Source organism: Tachysurus vachellii, chromosome 1 (genome assembly GCF_030014155.1).
Source record: "Tachysurus vachellii isolate PV-2020 chromosome 1, HZAU_Pvac_v1, whole genome shotgun sequence".
In the NCBI taxonomy this organism is placed as follows: Eukaryota; Metazoa; Chordata; class Actinopteri; order Siluriformes; family Bagridae; genus Tachysurus; species Tachysurus vachellii.
The window spans coordinates 41,821,120-41,839,875 of NC_083460.1; the positions used below are offsets into that span (position 1 = coordinate 41,821,120).

The 18,756-nt window shown below is 43.3% G+C and overlaps 1 protein-coding gene across 1 annotated transcript in view; it reads left to right on the top strand.

Annotated features, from left to right (window-relative positions):
- zfhx3b (zinc finger homeobox 3b) overlaps nucleotides 1-18,756 on the top strand; it is a 159,170-nt gene that overhangs the window by 72,344 nt on the left and 68,070 nt on the right. Inside the window, exon 4 of the mRNA XM_060872105.1 lies at nucleotides 13,555-13,786. Coding sequence (XP_060728088.1) covers nucleotides 13,555-13,786 — 232 coding nt within the window. The remainder of the gene's footprint in view (nucleotides 1-13,554; nucleotides 13,787-18,756) is intronic.

The following is an 18,756-nucleotide window of genomic DNA, read 5'->3' on the forward strand; positions in this document are numbered from 1 at the left end:
AAGACCGAGGGTCATTAAAAGAATATATACCTACATCCAAGCTTAATAGAGATGCTGTATATCAGAACGAGATCAGGCACGGAGGTCAGGGCAGGGGGGAGCAATTAAAGACGATGGATCTGCCTGAGGCTGGCCAACCCATTGTGCACGCTTCAGGCAGGAATAGCTAGGTGGGCAGAGAGATAGCAGGAGGCGATGCGTATTGAACGCTAACCTCTTATTAATTTATTGATTTACCTTACTCCGGTACTTATGACAGTACACAAAACTCGAATGTGCATTGAGATGTAGCAGGTTGTGTAATTTGCTGTGGTTAGAACATCTGTCAGGTAGTCAGGATTTTGATCTGTTTTCGGTTATGACTATATTCATGATCCTGCAATGAGGTATACATTCAGGCAAAGGCAACCAGAGATAGAGTGATAAATGTGGCCTGTGGCCTTTTACTCCCAAGCCCCGATGCCACGGTGGCCTCATCGACTGGTTCGGGGGAGATAAAGGAGGAGTGGAGAGAGCCATAGAGGGAGAGAGGGAGAGAAAAAAGACAGTCAAAGATACAATCCAGACCAGGCAGTCATCCCTCCTCTAATATCTCTTGTCCAACTCGTAAATATTTGTGTGGCTGATTTATAAACAACTCCAACCTAAGTCGAGATCAAAGTCAACTATATTGGATATAGAAGATCTTCTCGCATTCGCATTTCCCTACACGTTGTGCTTATGCCTATTAAAGACCAGGCCATATATTACGAGCCATATTGGCAGAGTGCTTCAGCTGTGGCGGCGAGATTCTTAGGCCACAGAGGAACGACTCGGATACAGTAGCTTAAACACCGAGCACTTACGTACAGTTATGTAAGTGCTTTCGGACTCTCTGAGGTGACTGGCAGAACGTAGATTGGAGTGAGGCTACTATGTAGACTACAGTATGTATGGCTGTGATAAAGAGGATCAGGAGCCAGCAAGTCACAGCCAGGGAGATATCAGAGAGCTGCACAAAAACCAGGACAGGAACGGTGGTCTCCAGAAATGAAGTCACACACTGCTCCAATCACACCAAAGCTATGTTCTTCCTGCGTTAGGGAAACAAAAGTTTGAGTTTCTGAGTCAACTGTCCCTGGTCTAATATAAGCACAAGAACCCGTTCGAGAGATCCAGGCTTTAGATCCAGGATCCAGATCCACCAAAGATGAATGTACGTATAACAATGTGACAAATTAGTTCTATGATTAAAGGACTTTCTGAGGTGTATGAGGTGACATCAAAAACCCAACATAAGCTTTCCAAGCACGACTGAATCTAAGCCAATTTTTATAATTTGCCCCGGGTGATACGCATCATGGTGAGAGGATTTCTGTCTGGTCAGGTCAGCAGGTGAGCAGCTCTCAGTACTCAGTAGGCAGAAGAGAGCAGAGCAGTTTCTTATGCACCGGCTTCAAAGCCAAACGCCACCAGCTCCACCCTCCCCATCAGAGATCTGACGTGGAGCAAAGCAGCCACAGCTTTGGTCTGGCAAGGGGTTACTGAATTATTACTGATGCTTTCGGGGTAACTGTCCGACCACAGGTCTGGAGAGTATTAATCATTTATTTGATTGTCTGCATGTGCTGATTAATCAATTTGAGGGAGATCTGCAGGATTAACTACCCTATTATTCCCTTGTAAGAACAGATAAGAGATAAGGCTTTAAAATATCATGTTCCATTTATCATTTATTTTTAGTCCCCTGCTGATGAGGGTGAAATAAAAACTGTGGAAGCTAAAGGGAATGGGTTGAGGCACAAACGAGAAAAAGATGAGTAGAATGAAAAGGAGAGAGCTTTGGTTTTAGTCTTTAAACCAGGATGAAGCAGAACGTTTAAGAGTACTTTAGAGAAGGTGCATCATCGGCAGGGAGATCATGATCAGGCTTTTGATTTGCTGAAACGATAAAGAACAAGCAGAGACTGAACAAGTGGAAATGACAGGAAGTGGGGGGTAGGGACTTGAGCGGGTGCTGAGAAAGCATTAGAGGTGACATCACTAAATTCTTCTCTTTAGTTCCTTTTCAGGTGAGTGAGTTTTTACCTGCTGGCACTTCTGCATGATTGAACAACGGCGCTCGGTAGTTCCTGGGTGCCGCACCCTTGCCAGATCTACTCCATAAATTCTCTTTCCACTGTCTGGTTAATGTGTTATGTCATGTGGTAATTCCTTTGATTCCGACATACCTTGGTTTGTAAATACATCCAGCTCTCAAAGAGCTGTGGTTACTTTTACAAGCATGGCGCCCCCGGCACTTGGAGAGCAAAGGGGCGAGAGAGAATATAAGCGAGCGAGAGAGAGAGAGACAGAGAGAAGGAGAGGAAGACGCAGGAGAGAGGAAAGCGAGAGCTTTTTTAGAAACTGAACCTACTCATCTTGTGGATTCTGTGCCAAACTTCTAGCCTTGCACAGATCTCCAAGCTGAATGAGGACCACTAAAAGCACACAGTGGCCCAATTATGTCCTTTTCGGCACATTGTTCTTACACTTTCCCCTCTGTGTATTTCCACGGCTGGTTAAAATGCATTCGGGATAATTGGTTTAGAATTTTAAGAAAATGATTAAACCCTGTATACTGGAATAAGGAATGAAACACTCTATATAATTTATGATTTTTGTATTTATTAATGAATAACACGTCATACTTGTTAGCCTTTGGATGTAGATAGATTTAGATCCGTCCAACGAGTTACCGCTTATAACCTCTGACGTTATGTCGGCTCACCGGCCTTTATAAGTTCATAAGACTACGTTTAACATTAGATGTTAAACCTTGAAGCATTAACACCTCTGTTCTTACATACGGCTAAGTACGGTGACCCGTACTCAGAATTCGTCCTCTGTGTTTAACGCATCCAAAGTGCACACACACATACAGCAGTGAACACACACACACACCTTGAACATACACCCGGAGCAGTGGGCAGCCATTTATGCTGCGGCGCCCGGGGAGCAGACAGTGGGGGTTCGGTGCCTTGCTCAAGGGCACATCAGTCGTGGTATTGCCGGCCCGAGACTCGAACCCACAACCTTAGGGTTACGAGTCAAACTCTAACCATTAGGTCACGACTTCCCCGGCCACGACTTCTGAAGCACTACATACGGTTTAACTTTGTATTAAGCCTAAGAATCTACAAGGAACAAAAACAAACATGAAATATGTTATTTCTCCTTCAAATACATACCCAGACAGTGACATTTGCTGTGATATTGCTGGAATGCAGACGACGGCTGAGTTATAATCGTCGATGAAAGGTTTTGAAGGCGGTTCGGGGTATTATGGGATACTATAACGATTATATAAATTAATATCATAAAAATATAAAATCGAATACACAGCCTGCGCAATTTACATTAGAAGAGACAAAGCTTTGCTGTTCAGGCTAATGTTGATAGTATTAAATGTCCTCAAATGGGCCCCAGCACCATGACCTCCACAATGACACAGCAACTAATGGTGTGAGCCAGTTATTTTAGGAAGCTCTTGTGCTCAGCTAGCAGAGTTCGTGCTTTCAAAGGGGCCTGGAAAGCTTTTTTTTTGTGCACGCCGTGACTAAAGTAATGGATCTGCCTCCAATTAGCCTGTGCCGTGTTTGATTTTTGTGATGACGACCATATCTCAGCTGTAATTATGCCGCACTCGGAATGATGAGGGTTTAGGTTATTGATCCGCCATCGATCCCGCTGATCAATGAGCGCTTTGTTTCTTTTTTTTTTTTTTTTATGGAAAGCAAAGTACTGTTTTTTTTTATCCGACTAACGAGCAGGCGGAGCTGAATGTCTGCGAAGCGACGCGCGGTTGCGGATCTCTTACGGGCCATGAGGTGAGGGAGAATAGAGCGTGGGGTGAGCTTTGGCCAGAGAGATTCACTTTTCAACACAAGTACACAAGCTCCATTGGGCATAGGATAGAGACCAGAGGTTGAAAAAAAGAACTTATTTCAAATTCAAGTCTTGCTGAAGGGCAAAACAGGTGAGCCTCCAGGGCAAGTTTTATCCTGCTTTTGAATGCAGAATCCACTCTTCTTTCAAAAATATAAATCCTGGCTTCTTGTTTTTTAAGCTAACTCTTCATTTTTTGTTTGTATAAAATTAGTCACACATATCTTCTCAAAAATATATACAGTATGTTGTGGAAGTTTGTTCCTCATATTGTTTCATTTATATTTATGGCAATTAGCAGACACCCTGATCATCATACAGCTGAGCAATTGAGGGCTAAGTGCCTTGCTCAGAGAGCCAGGGGTGGCAGCTTGATGGATCTGGGATTTGAACTCACGACCCTCTGATAACCCTACACTCATTCACCTCTGTTTTGTGTGCCTGTGCACTGCAGACTCTTTCTGCTGTATAAACGTTAAAACAGCTAATGGTTAACGTCACCATATCAACGAATACATACGTTTTCCTGAATCGAGGGTACTACAGAACGGGTAACGTATTACAGTGAGTTTAAATTATAGCACTCGTTGCTGAAATTAAGAGCTGTGGTGTAAAAAAAAAAACGAATCAACACCTTCAACACCTGAGCAATCACAAATTCCATAGCAATGTTGTTGTATAATCAGGGTGCTGATGCTTTTGTGTTATGGTTATATATGTGGAAACCTGCTCTCTCTCTCTCTCTCTCTCTCTCTAAAAAAGCCCAACATGTTTAACATGCGAACATGCAAATGCGCTCACTTTTATCCTGGCAGCATGTCCGCCCCCACCTCACCAACCACCTCGCTAATCTACATGTTAACAAGCGATGCACTCCAGGACCCTGTTGCCCTTCTGTTGGCACAGCGAAACTAATAAAAGGTGCGCTGGTTTAAGCCCAGCTTAAATATTTACGATGGCACAGAATCGTGCTTCTGGTTTCTCGTTAGGATGAGAGGAGGAGAGGGGGTCGGGCATGGCAACTCAAAAGCTTCCTTGTCGGATACACGACGCATTTCAAGTTTAGTTCAGGCTTTGTGAATTTTATATAGAAAAGAAGAACAAGGAGGAACAGAATCCTCAAAACATTGCCGAGATCACCCGCCTCATTGCCTAGCCTGAAGCAGCAACCAATTATGTGGTAATGAAATATTTATGCAGCCAAACAGGGGAATGCCAGAGGTGGAAGCTGGATAATACACACCCAACTTGTGTGATACCGAGAGACCTCTTCTGAGTTTTTGATTCAAGATCCTGACCAAGCATGAGGTAGTGTGGTGAAAACAAGAAAGCTAGGATTTATCAGCTCCGATCCTTCTGCTTTGCTGACTCGGCATGCGGGTTTGTGTCCTCCGGAGCAGATGTCATGTGTTTCGTCACAAAAGCAGCTCCCATGAGGAGTGCAGCGAGAGAGTGGGATGTTTGTTGTCAGAGACTAATGACATTTTTGGTAATGTTCCCTTGCTGAATTTAATTTTCCCTGGCTGTATTAATCATCATCAAAGTGCAGTTTGTCTTGGAGCCCCCCTCTCCTGGCTACCACACGCTCTTCAGTCCCGCTCATCCCCCTTTCCCTGTGGCATTCCCAGCCCCCCCTCCCTTTCGTCCCACAATGCCAAGCTGCAGTTGTCACACTGGCAAGTGATTAACTATGAGTAATATCTGACATCGTTCATTTGTTAACATTTGCTTCTGTTCTTTGGTACAAAACCGAGACCAGAGCGCATGTATGCGAGCATCGTGCATGTTTCTCAATACTAGTGTCTCAGAAACACTCTCACATGGACTGAACTTGGCCTTTAAGTCAAATCTTCATGAGAGTTTTAGCTCTTTCATGATAAGCTCCTTGTCTTAGCCATAACATGACGCATTGTTTAATCAAAACCTCAACTGAAATGAAGAGTTCGCTGCGTTCTCTTTAAACCACCGAGACATCTGTCGGCAGCAGAGATGCTCCTGCGATGAGACTGCTTCGGAAAGGCGTCTCCTTAATGCCCGGCATTTACTCAGACAAATATAAAACGCTATTAAACACTCTGCGGGTACACAACCGACTCTCGATTGATCGTGTCTGTCTCCTGTCTGCCTGCCATGAGGTTGCCACGCTGCATTCCTTTGCTGTCCCATTAATTACCCCCCAGCATCGCAATCCAAAATGGAAGGGTTGCATTCAGAGGCAAGTTGTGGGAGGAGAAGCGGAGGGGGAAGCTGGTCCTGAACTACCCGCTTAAACTTCCAGATGGCACGGGACGGCTGCAGATGTCTGCGGACGGTTAGAACAGCTGCGTCTGCGGCGTCTTATGCCTCGACACAGCTGTCGCCTCCTGCAGGCAGAGTTATTGAACTGCGGGAATTCAGCGCTGCGGGGTAACATTCATAAAACCACCATGAGTCTAAGTTGTTAATTAGCTGCACAGAGCAACGTCTACCGATTTGTTTTCTTTCCTTTACTTTTCTACACTCGACATCATTTCCTGTCGGCTTTCAAAGTCACCTGGTGTAAGCAGAGGTTCTGCTCGTTAAAGAAGACATGGCTCTAATTAGTGCCTCGCATTATGATTGTACCCATGCTTATTCAGATGCACCTAATGAACGAGGCATAAACAGGGTGCAGCGTTGTTACACCCCCTCACGCACAACCCCCCCACCACCACCACCCCTTTAAATCCTGTGCATCTTTGACTGATATGTGGACACATTGATTAGCTGATGTAAATTTATTGTTGGAGAGCACGAATGCATTATCGGAGGAAGGATTACATGGCCCTTGTTTTGCCTGGGTGTATGTGAGAAGGTATTATTTAACTTCTTGTCACTATGCCCTCCCCATCGCTGTAAAACCTGTTACTCACGACACCCAGAGAAACGTACACAAACGACCCCGTACATAATGAACATGGCCAAATGACTGCTGGCATTGATTGCCTTCTCTCTGCAATTATGTTCCTATTGTTTACTTTCTAGCAGCCTATTTATTCCAAAGGAATTCAATAATTATTGTTTTATTTAGTGCTAAAGTGAGGTAGAGTAGTTCAGCCTGCTACAAGGGAGGAGGACAGACTGTCTTCACAGTCTCTCTACGTATTTTTTCATTTCCTCTCTCACATCATATGCGTGCGATTATGGATAGTCATCTGTCCCCACCCCGAGCTGATGCTTTAATCTGTAACAAAGACCATCCAAGGAACCGGAATGAACCACAAAGTTCACGCCGACTTTTGTACTCACAGGCAAACAAGGCCTGCTGTGACCAGGGAGACGGCGTTACTTGATCACATGATGAGAAGGGCCAGGGCTCAAAGAATGGCCAGGGGAAATTGAAGGCTTATGCAAGAAAAGGGAGGTACGGAAAGCGGTAGGTATGTAGCTTGGGGGCGGGTACATGCCGTTCCTCCCAGCCACAGCACTACGTCTGGGCATGTCGTCGCTCGCAGCGGCTAATTTGAACCAGCCGCTGCATTTGGCATCCAGTGCAAACTACTGTGGTCACGGCTTCTGCTCCTGCTGGAGAGACAAAAAAAAGAGAAAGTGGTGAGCATTCATTTTCTCTCTCTTTCTCCCTTCCTCACTGAGATATGACACTGCAAGCTGCTAATTATTTAAATTGCAGCCTATTACTTGAATCTTTTTCCTGACCTCATGGGCTAACATTTCAGCCATGACATCACTTGGACCTAACAAAACCTGCTTTGCTTGATGTTATCCATTAAAATCAAAATCTATCACAGCGATGAGTATCTTAAAAGACCATTCTAGCTCCAGGAACTGTGATATCACAGGATATACGACCTTGATTTCTACTAATTGTTCACAGGTTGTTTGTCTAACGGCTATGCTTCATTGGTTTTGCACCGAACTCTTCATCATTCAGCCTTGCACCCGCAGGAGTAAATATATAGGATGGGATCGAAGAGAATAGGACAGTGTGTGTCTGTTTGTGGAAAGTACCCGGCTTCACCACTTAGTGCAGAGAATCATTGGGCTAATTACAAAGCAATACACATCCCAGACACACTCTGTCTCCAGCTCAGTGGGAATTGGGCAGCTCTGGGAGAAATTGATAGCTATTTAGCCACTTTGGCCACTAGATAGTCATCTGTTTTCATGCATTAATTTTATATTAACAGCACTGGCAGTGGAAATTGACGTAGGATCCAAAAGCATGTACGCGTAATGCGGCTGGTGTTCCCATCACACACTGTACGCATGCGGTCAGTACTGCTCGGGTTTTGCTGTAGGGATTTCTTCGGCCGGACGTTTCCGCAGTAAGTGCACCGTGCCTCCGCTCTGAGCTTGAAGCGCTCTCCAGAAGCCGAAGCGCCGCTCGTGTGAAAGGTGAAATTTTTACAGCCCATTAAAGTGGATGCTAATGTAGATCGGTGCATAGCAGCAGGTAGGTGTGGAAACTGATACCTGAGGATAATGCACGTGGAGCCAGGGTTGAGTTGCACTGAAGTGGATGAGGTGGCGCCCACGGCTTACCTACACGAACACGGGAGCCTGATTCATCCGCCGGTAGTTTGTGTGTGTGTGTGTGTGTGTGTGTGTGTGTGTGTGTGTGTAACATTTTACTTTCTAAGTGTCTGTGCATTGAAAGTGGAAGAATAGCCTGTGTAATAGGGAGCTGTAAAGCTTTGCACAGATTCTTCTAGCACGTCCGATTCCATTTCCTTCGGAATCGCTTTGTTTTTTTTTGTTTTGCGCTGCAATGTAAATACAGCGACTAGCATAAAGCACATGTTTGTAGGAAGCATGTAGGAAATGTGGTATATAAGGACTAAAGGGGCATTTTGATGGAACAATAAAACGAAATGCCTTAAACTGTTAACACCGTACAACATTAAATAAAGCTAACGCAGCTAACATGCTGTATGACCTTCGCTTGTAGTTGTCAGTTATCACTAGCTTGTTATCATTAGTAACCTAACTCACTCACTCACTCACTCACTCACTCACTCATCTTCTACCGCTTATCCGAACTACCTCGGGTCATGGGCAGCCTGTGCCTATCTCATCGTCATCGAGCATCAAGGCAGGATACACCCTGGACGGAGTGCCAACCCATCACAGGGCACACACACACACACACACACTCTCATTCACTCACGCAATCACACACTACGGACAATTTTCCAGAGATGCCAATCAACCTACCATGCATGTCTTTGGACCGGGGGAGGAAACCGGAGTACCCGGAGGAAACCCCCGAGGCACGGGGAGAACATGCAAACTCCACACACACAAGGTGGAGGCAGGAATCGAACCCCCAACCCTGGAGGTGTGAGGTGAACGTGCTAACCACTAAGCCACCGTGCCCTCCGTAGTAACCTAACTAAAGTGATTTATTTTAGGAAAACATTTTGGGGTACAGTATACAGTATATACGCTTTTGGATCAGGTTAGTACAAACATGCACAGCACACACACATGTAAGAAACAGCTCGTTATTCTCATTTTTAGTGCTTATTTTAATAAAACAGCAAGTTTATAATCTCAGTAGTCAATAATAAGAAGTGCTTTATTTTTACTGACACACAGTCCACAGTCACTTGGGTTCTGTTGGCTCACAAGTCTGAAGCTTGTGACTTGACAGGTCAAAGTTCAAATAGCAAAAGTGAAGCGAATGTAAGTGCTCACAGAAGCAAGTGCATTGTTCCTGTGAGATTATGTTTTTTTTTGTTAGTTTTTAGGTGCGTTCCATAAGTTTTGGCACCTCTGCAATTCCCCATAGCTTAAAGTTTTCCCCCTTAACGACTGACATTTTGATTTGATAAATTTGTTGTTTGGGTGAAATGGAAGCTCCATTGACTCCATGGCTTTTGTTCTGGGGGGCTTCTGGGAGCCCTAGCATGTCTAAGGGGTATTGATGGAGAGGTGCATCCGCAGCAACACCCTGTTCTCCACCAAAACCATCACCGGCAGCACCTCTAACCAACAGTCTCTTTTCTCCAAACATGACTTTTTCATTAAGTTGCCGAATTCCTGCACTCCAGTTGGAGGTGATTTATCAGCGCTGAGTTTCATTTCAGGATCATAGGAAACAGACACAGACACACACACACACATACACACACAGACCCTCTCTCTCATGTATTATTGTGTTTCATTTCCAGGCCTAGGGAGGTGTGTGTGTGTGTGTGTGTGTGTGTGTGTGTTTAGGGTAGGATGGAAGATTACAAGGAGATAACATCTCCAGAGGTCACTCATGGATAGCTTTAGATGAAATGCAGTGTGAGGATCGTGGTTGTGTTTGTGTGTGTGCGTGTGTGTGTGTTGAAAGAAAGTAGTGAGCTCCTCACTCTAGGGATGTGTATAATGAGCACTATTAAGGCATCTGATGTCTTATGGGAACTCTATGGTGAATCTACCGTACTGATCTCTATGATAATGGAGGTAATGATGAGACACTGGGTTCTTCTTCATGCTTTCCTGTCCTGTCAATCTCGTCCTGTTGTGTCTGGTGGCTATAATGTCCTGAATTTACTGCAGATCAGAAATGGGTGGTGTTGGTGGTTTGGAGCAGCAGGAGGCTGGGGATTGCTGTGATATATGGCTTGTTACTGGGCCAGGCCAGCTCAGGTTCAACCCCTTTGTAAATCCTGCCCTTTTGAGGGAGCAATAAAACTCATAGCTTTTTCTTCAACGCCCTCAAAGTCAGCTTTGAAGTTCTGTTTCAGTGTCAAATGTTTTGCTTTTTTTTTTTTTTTTTTTTGCATTTATTTTTTCTTGCCTTATGTGTGGGTGAGAATCAGTGATGCTCATTTTTCAGTCTTATTAAACTTATTTTGTGGAAAAGTTTTTGTAGGACAAACTGAGCAATAAATGACCCGATTCAGACAAAATCTTGTTGATTTTCTGGTTAAACTCATGCATATGATAATAAATGCGGATCAGCTGTAAATCACCAAGCACATTTAACGATGCCCACAAAACTCTATATGACAATAGACACAGAAACAAAACGACGACTAAACGGCAAATCTTCCAGTGATTCATCTATAACAGACACGCACTAGCTTTTTTGTCCTTTTATGGGGTGCCATTACTTTTGTCCTTACCTTGTTAACCTTTATTCATGAATTTGTTTTGGATCGCTATCTTTCAGATCATTAACATGAGGTTTAACGTTTATTTGAAATAAAATTGATGGTTGTAACCGAAATGAAGAACTGATTTGAACTCGTTCATTAAATTGGTTTTGTTATCCATAAATTAACGAGTAAATAAACGGACTTTTATGAATCCCACTTTTTTTTCTGTTTTTTTCGTTAATATTCGAGCAAATCATAAACGAATAAATTTGTTCTATTGCTTTGACAATTGGGCGTTTCCTCCGGGTACTCCGGTTTCCTCCCCGGTCCAAAGACACGCATGGTAGGTTGATTGGCATCTCTGGAAAATTGTCCGTAGTGTGTGATTGCGTGAGTGAATGAGAGTGTGTGTGTGTGTGCCCTGCGATGGGTTGGCACTCCGTCCAGGGTGTATCCTGCCTTGATGCCCGATGACGCCTGAGATAGGCACAGGCTCCCCGTGACCCGAGGTAGTTCGGATAATAGAAAATGTGTGTGAGTGAGTGAGTGAGTGAGTGAGTGAGTGCTTTGACAATTGAAATAAAATGAAAAAAAAAAAAAATGTTTCTACAAGCTCAGGTCAGAGGGAAAAAAATCCCAAACATCTAGTAGCACCTACTCAGTGACATCATTCGTCTACTTCAAACATGAAGGAAAGAGAGGAAGAACGCGAGAGAGGAAGAAAGCATGTGATAGAGAGAGAGAGAGAGAGAGAGAGAGAGAGAGAGAGAGAGAGAGAGAGAGCAAAGCCTTTTACAATCACCTAATAACTCCATTACATGAAGCTGTGGGGCACACAGAAAAAAGCAAAGCCCATTCCTGGAAGCTGTGGCCCTAATGTACAGCTTAGGTGTACAATTGAGACATACGATACCTGAGCCAATGGAATACAATTGCCCAGAAAAACCCTTATGGCAATATTAGGATATTACCAGAAAATTAAATATTACCCCAGGATGAGTGAGCACATTTTTGGGAACATAATATTTTAATATTTTTCTCTTCTCTCTCTGTTGTCAACACCTCATGTGCCATTAATTGCGTTACAAAATCTAATGTTTCTACTCTGGCATTTTGCTGGGGGACAAAATGTATTCATTTCTCCACCGCGAGCTCAGCCTCATCTTAATGAATCAATTTGTTTTGCTCGACCTTTGTTAGGTTTGGGGGATTAAGAGCTTCTCTTTCCAAGAGAACGGCAAGGAAAATAAACGCTCGAGCTCACCTACGTTTGGAATCCTGCTCATGAGAAATCAAACCAATTTACATCTGTTCATTTGCTTCATTTGGCAGCTGAGCAGTGCTGGGATTTGAACTCACAACCTTAGAACCGATCAGTACCTAAAAACCGAAATAAGTCAGCGCTTCGCAAATCTGCAGTAAATAAATCCAGAAAACGAAGGCGGATCATCGATCCGGCTCTTGTTGTCTGTTTACCCCGGCTCGGAGAGACGCTCCGGATCAACCTCGCCGTTTTAAAAAGATGAAATGGAAAGCACATTGCGCATAAGGAAAATATATTTTTAATAATACAGCCGGCAGATTTTGATGAAACATTAATGACGGACAGCAAGAGAAATTTTTTTTTTTGGGGGGGTTTATTATCGGACTCGATTCCCCAGCTGTGGAGAATTTTTATATTTTTTAATTTATTTATTTATTTTTTTAACTCATGTCTATAAACCTGAAATCTGCCTAGAGAGATGATGACCATGAAGATTAAGGAGAAAGAGAAAGAATTACGTGAGATTGACATTGATTGTGGCTACGTTACCCCGTAGCCAGGGGTAATCGTATGCATGAGCGAGGCAACATTTCAGGCCGAGTTGCTGATGAGGTAGTAGGAAAGCCTTGGTCAGACACGTGTAGCTGTAAAGCCATGTTATCCGCTTTCAGCCTCGTCTCATTGATCGAGGCTAGTGTGCTCGATGATCGGGTGTGGGAGCGGCAGATGGAAGTGTTGTGTCACTGCAGGGTATGTGATGTGGTCAGGCTTGTTGTGGCTTTGTGGATTGTCGGTCATCTCTTATTCTGTTATGCACACACACACACACACGTATATCCCCCACCTCCTCCTTTCCAACCTTTTTCCCATCAAGGAATGTTCTAGATCCTTTTGGAGTGTGGTTTTGTATCTCTCTCTGTAAAGGGGATCAATATTTAGCATCCCATGCGTGAAACAGGCAGATGTTTGGAGGTTTCCTTTTCAGAGACGAGCGTCTTCTCCTGAGTGAAGGAGATCAATGCTTCCTTTTTTCTCACAATGTCTTCACGCTCGTCCTCTGGGGAGAGGAAGCCCAATACATGTCGCTCTATCGAATCCCAAGCATATGATGACATAGACAGGGTGTCCCTGCCGCACTGGTTGTCTTATTAGTTCCTGAGTTCAGAGAAAACATTGCTGAAGGTCCTTGTGTTAAGCAACGCAGCTGATTTGTCAGTGATTTGTTCATCCTAAAGCAGAAGGGGAGTGGAAGTAAAGTGAGAACACACATCGCTAACATCTTTCTTTCTGTCTCACCTTAATGTCTTCGTGTAGCACCTGCAGCAGCATGAGAGCGCGGTGGAGGGTGAGGCCTGCTACTACCACTGCGTCTTGTGTAACTACTCCACCAAGGCCAAGCTCAACCTCATCCAACACGTGCGATCCATGAAGCACCAGCGCAGCGAGAGCTTGCGGAAACTGCAACGCCTGCAGAAAGGATTGCCAGAGGAGGAAGAGGACCTGAGCGCCATCTTCACCATCCGGAAGTGTCCCTCCGCCGATATCGGTAGGAACGAGTAACGTTCATTTACACACACGTGCACATCTGTTAATGGTAGGACACAAAAAAATGAAGATATCTGTTTGGGTCACTGCATGTAAACTATAATATTACAGCCTATTATTTGCTCCACATACTGTATATGCCATATCCATGGCTTTACCAACGTTCTGATAACAGTAATTGAGGTTCGTTTGTTCATAAACCTGGCTTTCAAGACTCGTGTGGATTTTGGAGTAAAACCTAATTTTAGCTCATTAAGTGAATGTAGCATTTGGACACATCGCAAAGATCAGATATCATATAAAAGATGTATAACTTTTTTTTTGTAGAAAAAACTTTTGTTTTTGTAGAACTTTTTTGTAGCTCTTTAGAACTTCCAGCATGTTCCTTCGACAGGCACAAAGTTTTTCTGTTGTTCTCCCACAAATATATTTAGCGTTTGTTACTGAACTCACAGTGACGAGAGAAAAAAAAAAGCACCCTGGCTTAAAAATCACAGATTGACTTTGTGGATGTCCTGAAGATCGGACTGTCCGTGTCGTCGGTATCGAACAGCTATCCGGTGATTACGTGTGCACAAAGATGGCATCTGTGGGGACAAAAAAACAAAAGGCCCGGGTTAAAAGCAGGGGTCCTTGCATTAGTCAGTGATTAATAAGACAGGGCTGCGGTCAATTAACACTCTGTCTCAGCACAGATTTGGTTTTCTAATCACTCTGACTCGAGCACCCTGACAAAGGGCCTCTATTGTGCTTTCCACCTCCCCTTTTTTCCTTTTGCCAGCCGGCGTACAGCCGCTTTCTGTGCTAAAGTAGAAAGACTGAGAGAGAGAGAGAGAGAGAGAGAGAGAGAGAGAGAGAGTAAAAAGGGGTGGGGGAGCCGGAGGGGGTTGTTGGTTGGAAAGGGGCAAGTCGGCCTCTGAAGACGCTTTGTTCTGAGGAGGCAGGGATAATGAAGCCAGCGGCCGGGAAATTGCGCAAAAGGCAGTCACAGATCTGAGGCAAATCATTAGAGAACATATTTAGCCAAGCAATTAAGGACAATTAAGCTTTCTGCTCACTGCACTCCAAATATGTTAATGACTACAGTGCAGTGGACAAGTGAACATGCAAAGGCAAGAGGAAGGCCCACTTAGGTTAAAAGGATGGGGGGGGGTTGGGGACTTAGTAAGTTTGGATGGGTGGGGGGTTGTGGTGGAGTTCACAAACAAATCTAACACCCCCCCTCCACCCCACCACACCCTCTCTCTCTCTCTCTCTCTCTCTCTCTCTCACTCACAATTTTTTGGTTGATTATTTATATATTTTCTTGGCTAACCTTTGATGTACATTAATGGATTCCCTTGTTTGTGAGGCTGGCTGGAGGTTAGGTAATGGCTCCTGCAGTGGGGTTTGTGTGGGCAGAGCAACACACACACACACACAGATGCACACACACATGCAAATACACCAGTGCACACATATGCACAAATCGTTTATCTTTTTCTACCGTGTTGCACTAAACCCGTGCAATCTGGTATATAACCCAAAATGCAAACCTCACGATTTTTTTTTTTTTTTGCGGCGTTTGAAATCGAACACTTGCACGCTTACGTAATTTCATTTTGAAAGAGCTTCCTTTTAGCTCCTTACATTTTCATTCAGACTTACTCGTTACAAGTCTCTGCTTATTTAATCCACCCAGTGAATGTATGCTGTACATCGATAGAGTGGAATCGCACACAAAGTATATGTTTTATTTCAAAAACCCCTAGTCAAGGATGGCACAGATACGTCGCCTACTTAACCGTAGCCTGCTTTATTTACTAAATTACATTTTTCGAATACTGCTGAGAATGTGTGAGAATTCTGCTTTTCCCCCCGATGTATGTTTTTGATAAATTATCTATAATTTCACATAAGTAGAATTCCTCAGGACACATTTCATTCCTGTGTGAATTAAAACGTTAGAATAGCCTCGGTATTAACACGATGAGCAATCCCCGTGTCATTTAAAAATTGCCGCTTGTGCCGGTTAGCCGTGAGCTTTTGATGTGTTTAATTACTACCCTTCTCGCTATCCTCTGGTATTATCAAATCTGAACTTTCTGTCAACTATACTGTAACGTAGGTAATTAAAACCCGTGTCTAGGCTCGCGTTCAGTCTGTGAGAGCTTCGGATGAAGGACAAGGTGAGGTGAGTGCAAATCAACCAGGAACAGCTCAAAGGGATGCTGTTGTTTCAGGCACATGAAACAAAAAGAGAGAGAGAGAGACAGACAGAGAGAGAGAGACAGACAGAGAGAGATACAGTGAGAGTTGATACCTGCTAACTGACATCATGGTCATGGCGTGCAGCAGCCAGTCAGTGCTGCTTGGCCCTTGCAGAGGAACTGCTTTGTTAATAGCCTGTGACATGGTGTTTACCAAGTCTTGCCGGCTGCAGTGTGAACGCTGAAGGCCTGATTGATTGCCCTACAGATGCAGGATCAGGCTCTGGCTCCCACCGACTAGGCCAGCTCGCTTTCTCTTTTGCTAAGTGCCAGGAACTGCCTGGGTCCGTGCCCGTAACTCCTCAGTACAGCCAGCCAGATCCTTTTAAAAGAGCATGGGGCAAATGTTTTGCACCACTTGGCCTGGCTTTGGGCTTACTTTTCTCCCCTTCCCACACCTCTTATATATATTTTTAGAGGTCTGTTAAATGAATCGAAGTGTGTAATAAAGAATTCCTGCTTTCTTAGCTTGCCTGATGACCCCTGTTCCTCATTTTGAGATGTTTATGGAGGTAGTTTGATGATCATACATACCTAATGTATGTTCCACTTGTACCCCCCTCGAAACAAGAATGATCTCCTGGTGTAACATTTAATTTCCTCCCTGCTACCTCTTCTGAGGTGCTGAACTCTTTCTTGTGTAAAGGGCCAGTCAGTAAAATTGAGGAAGGTTTTTCTGACTTGTTAAAACAAAGCTGGCCTTGGATTTCTGGGTCAACTAGGCAAGAACTCCCCTGGCTACTCCCCTGGCTGCCGTAGCTTAGTTGGCATTAGCTGCTGCACCACTTCTCCAGCAACCCTTTCCTTTACTAACCTGCATCAAAGATTCAGATTACAACATAGTCGAGATACGCAATCTCAGGACGTTGGCGTTGTCCCAGAAAAGAGGCGGGGAAGCATGTGCAGTATCCTGTCTAGGTCATACACCAGTTTTGGCTTCGTGTATGTGTGTGTGTTTTAAATCGCCTCTGCACACTGTCGTGTATTTTTATCAGACTCTATATGAACTTGAATGAGCTCTGTGAGGAGGTACCACGGACTCAGGCTGAGCAGTGGCACCTCTCAACCCCCAGCATTCTTTACAAAACAATTAGCACAGAAGGAATTGAGAATCCCGGCAGCACACATTAATGCACATTAACCACCAGCTCCAGAGCTGTAAAAAGCCCTGCATTAAGCCTCGCCGGCCACCCATCAGGGAGGGCCAGCGTGGCTCTTCGTGCACCGCCTCTGCAACTGTCAGATCTCATTTTCTGGTCATTTGTTAGCACTACCAGTGAGGATCAGTCAAAAAAAAAAAAAGATCCATACCTCTAATTCGGAGAAAGTGTGTCATAGCAGACACTCGCTGATGAAAACAATCGATTGTGGAACTATCGATTGCTTTGTTTTCAGATTTGATCCATATTTTTTGCCTCGCTTTGCTTTTTTTTTCTGAACACAATCCAACTTCAGATCTTGTTCAGGATACACACAGTGTCAGTACTTATCGGTAGATAATCTCAGGGTTAAAATGCAGGTGTTTTGAGGCACTTATGGGTGTTACGTCTTTGACCTTCTTGAGCCCCCACAGAGTGTCGGAGGATCAGAGATGAATCTCCTCCTGTTAGAGGCATTCAAGAATAAAAAGCAGCCATTGTTCTAATTCCAGCCTTTGCTTGGAATATTTGCTGCATAAGCGCTCTGACCTCCCACTTAGTCGTTGTCTGTCTTCTTCAACCTCTTTCAGTGACCACTGAGACCAGAGGAGTGCAGGTTTCTTGTGTAGTCTCACAAACCACTGCTCTGTGCTTTATCCATTCACCACTGGTCCAGTACCAAAGGTTCCTGATACATTGTGTGTGTAATTGCTGCACAGCATGCAACAACATTAGATCATAATAATTATCTATTACTATTATTATAATATAAAAATAAATAGAATGCATAGGATAATATAAACGAAATAAAAGTGAAAAAACAAATAGTAATATTAAAGATAAAAACAATTGAAAATTGAAAGTTTAAAAAAAATAATAAATAAACATAAACATGGAAATATAAAAATATAATAATCTAAACGCAATAAATAAACAAGTCAAATAATTCCAAAATAATTATAAAATAAATAAACCAATAGATAAATAAATAAATAAATACATAAATGAAAAATTCTAAATCAGAGCCTGGAACTTAAATTATATTTGTTACATTTGTTTAGATTCGTTTTCGAAATGCATTTTGTTTTATCATATTCCTCGGAAACCATATAACCTGCTAAACGACTGGTGTCCCAGTAGTGGTGAGTTCCTCTTTCACACCCAGTGTTCCCAGGACACTTGACTCCATCATGAGTCGAATCATAAGGACTTAACGAACATAAAATAAATAAAAAATCAAACAAGCAAAATCTATTATTTCTACAGCATAAACACCTAATTATATAATTAATATATATATATATATATATATATATATATATATATATATATATATATATATATATTCATATATATGAATATATATATATATATATATATATATATATATATATATATATATATATATATATATATATATATATTTATATATATAAATGGCTTCTTCCATTTTGTCAACGAGCTGATAAACCAAGATGAGACATGTTGACCTGGTATGAAGGTGGCACCGGAGCAGTCCCTTTTACTGTCGTCACTATGACCATTCAGGTTTTCTCTCACTTTAGTGGTTTAGTCAGTTCCTG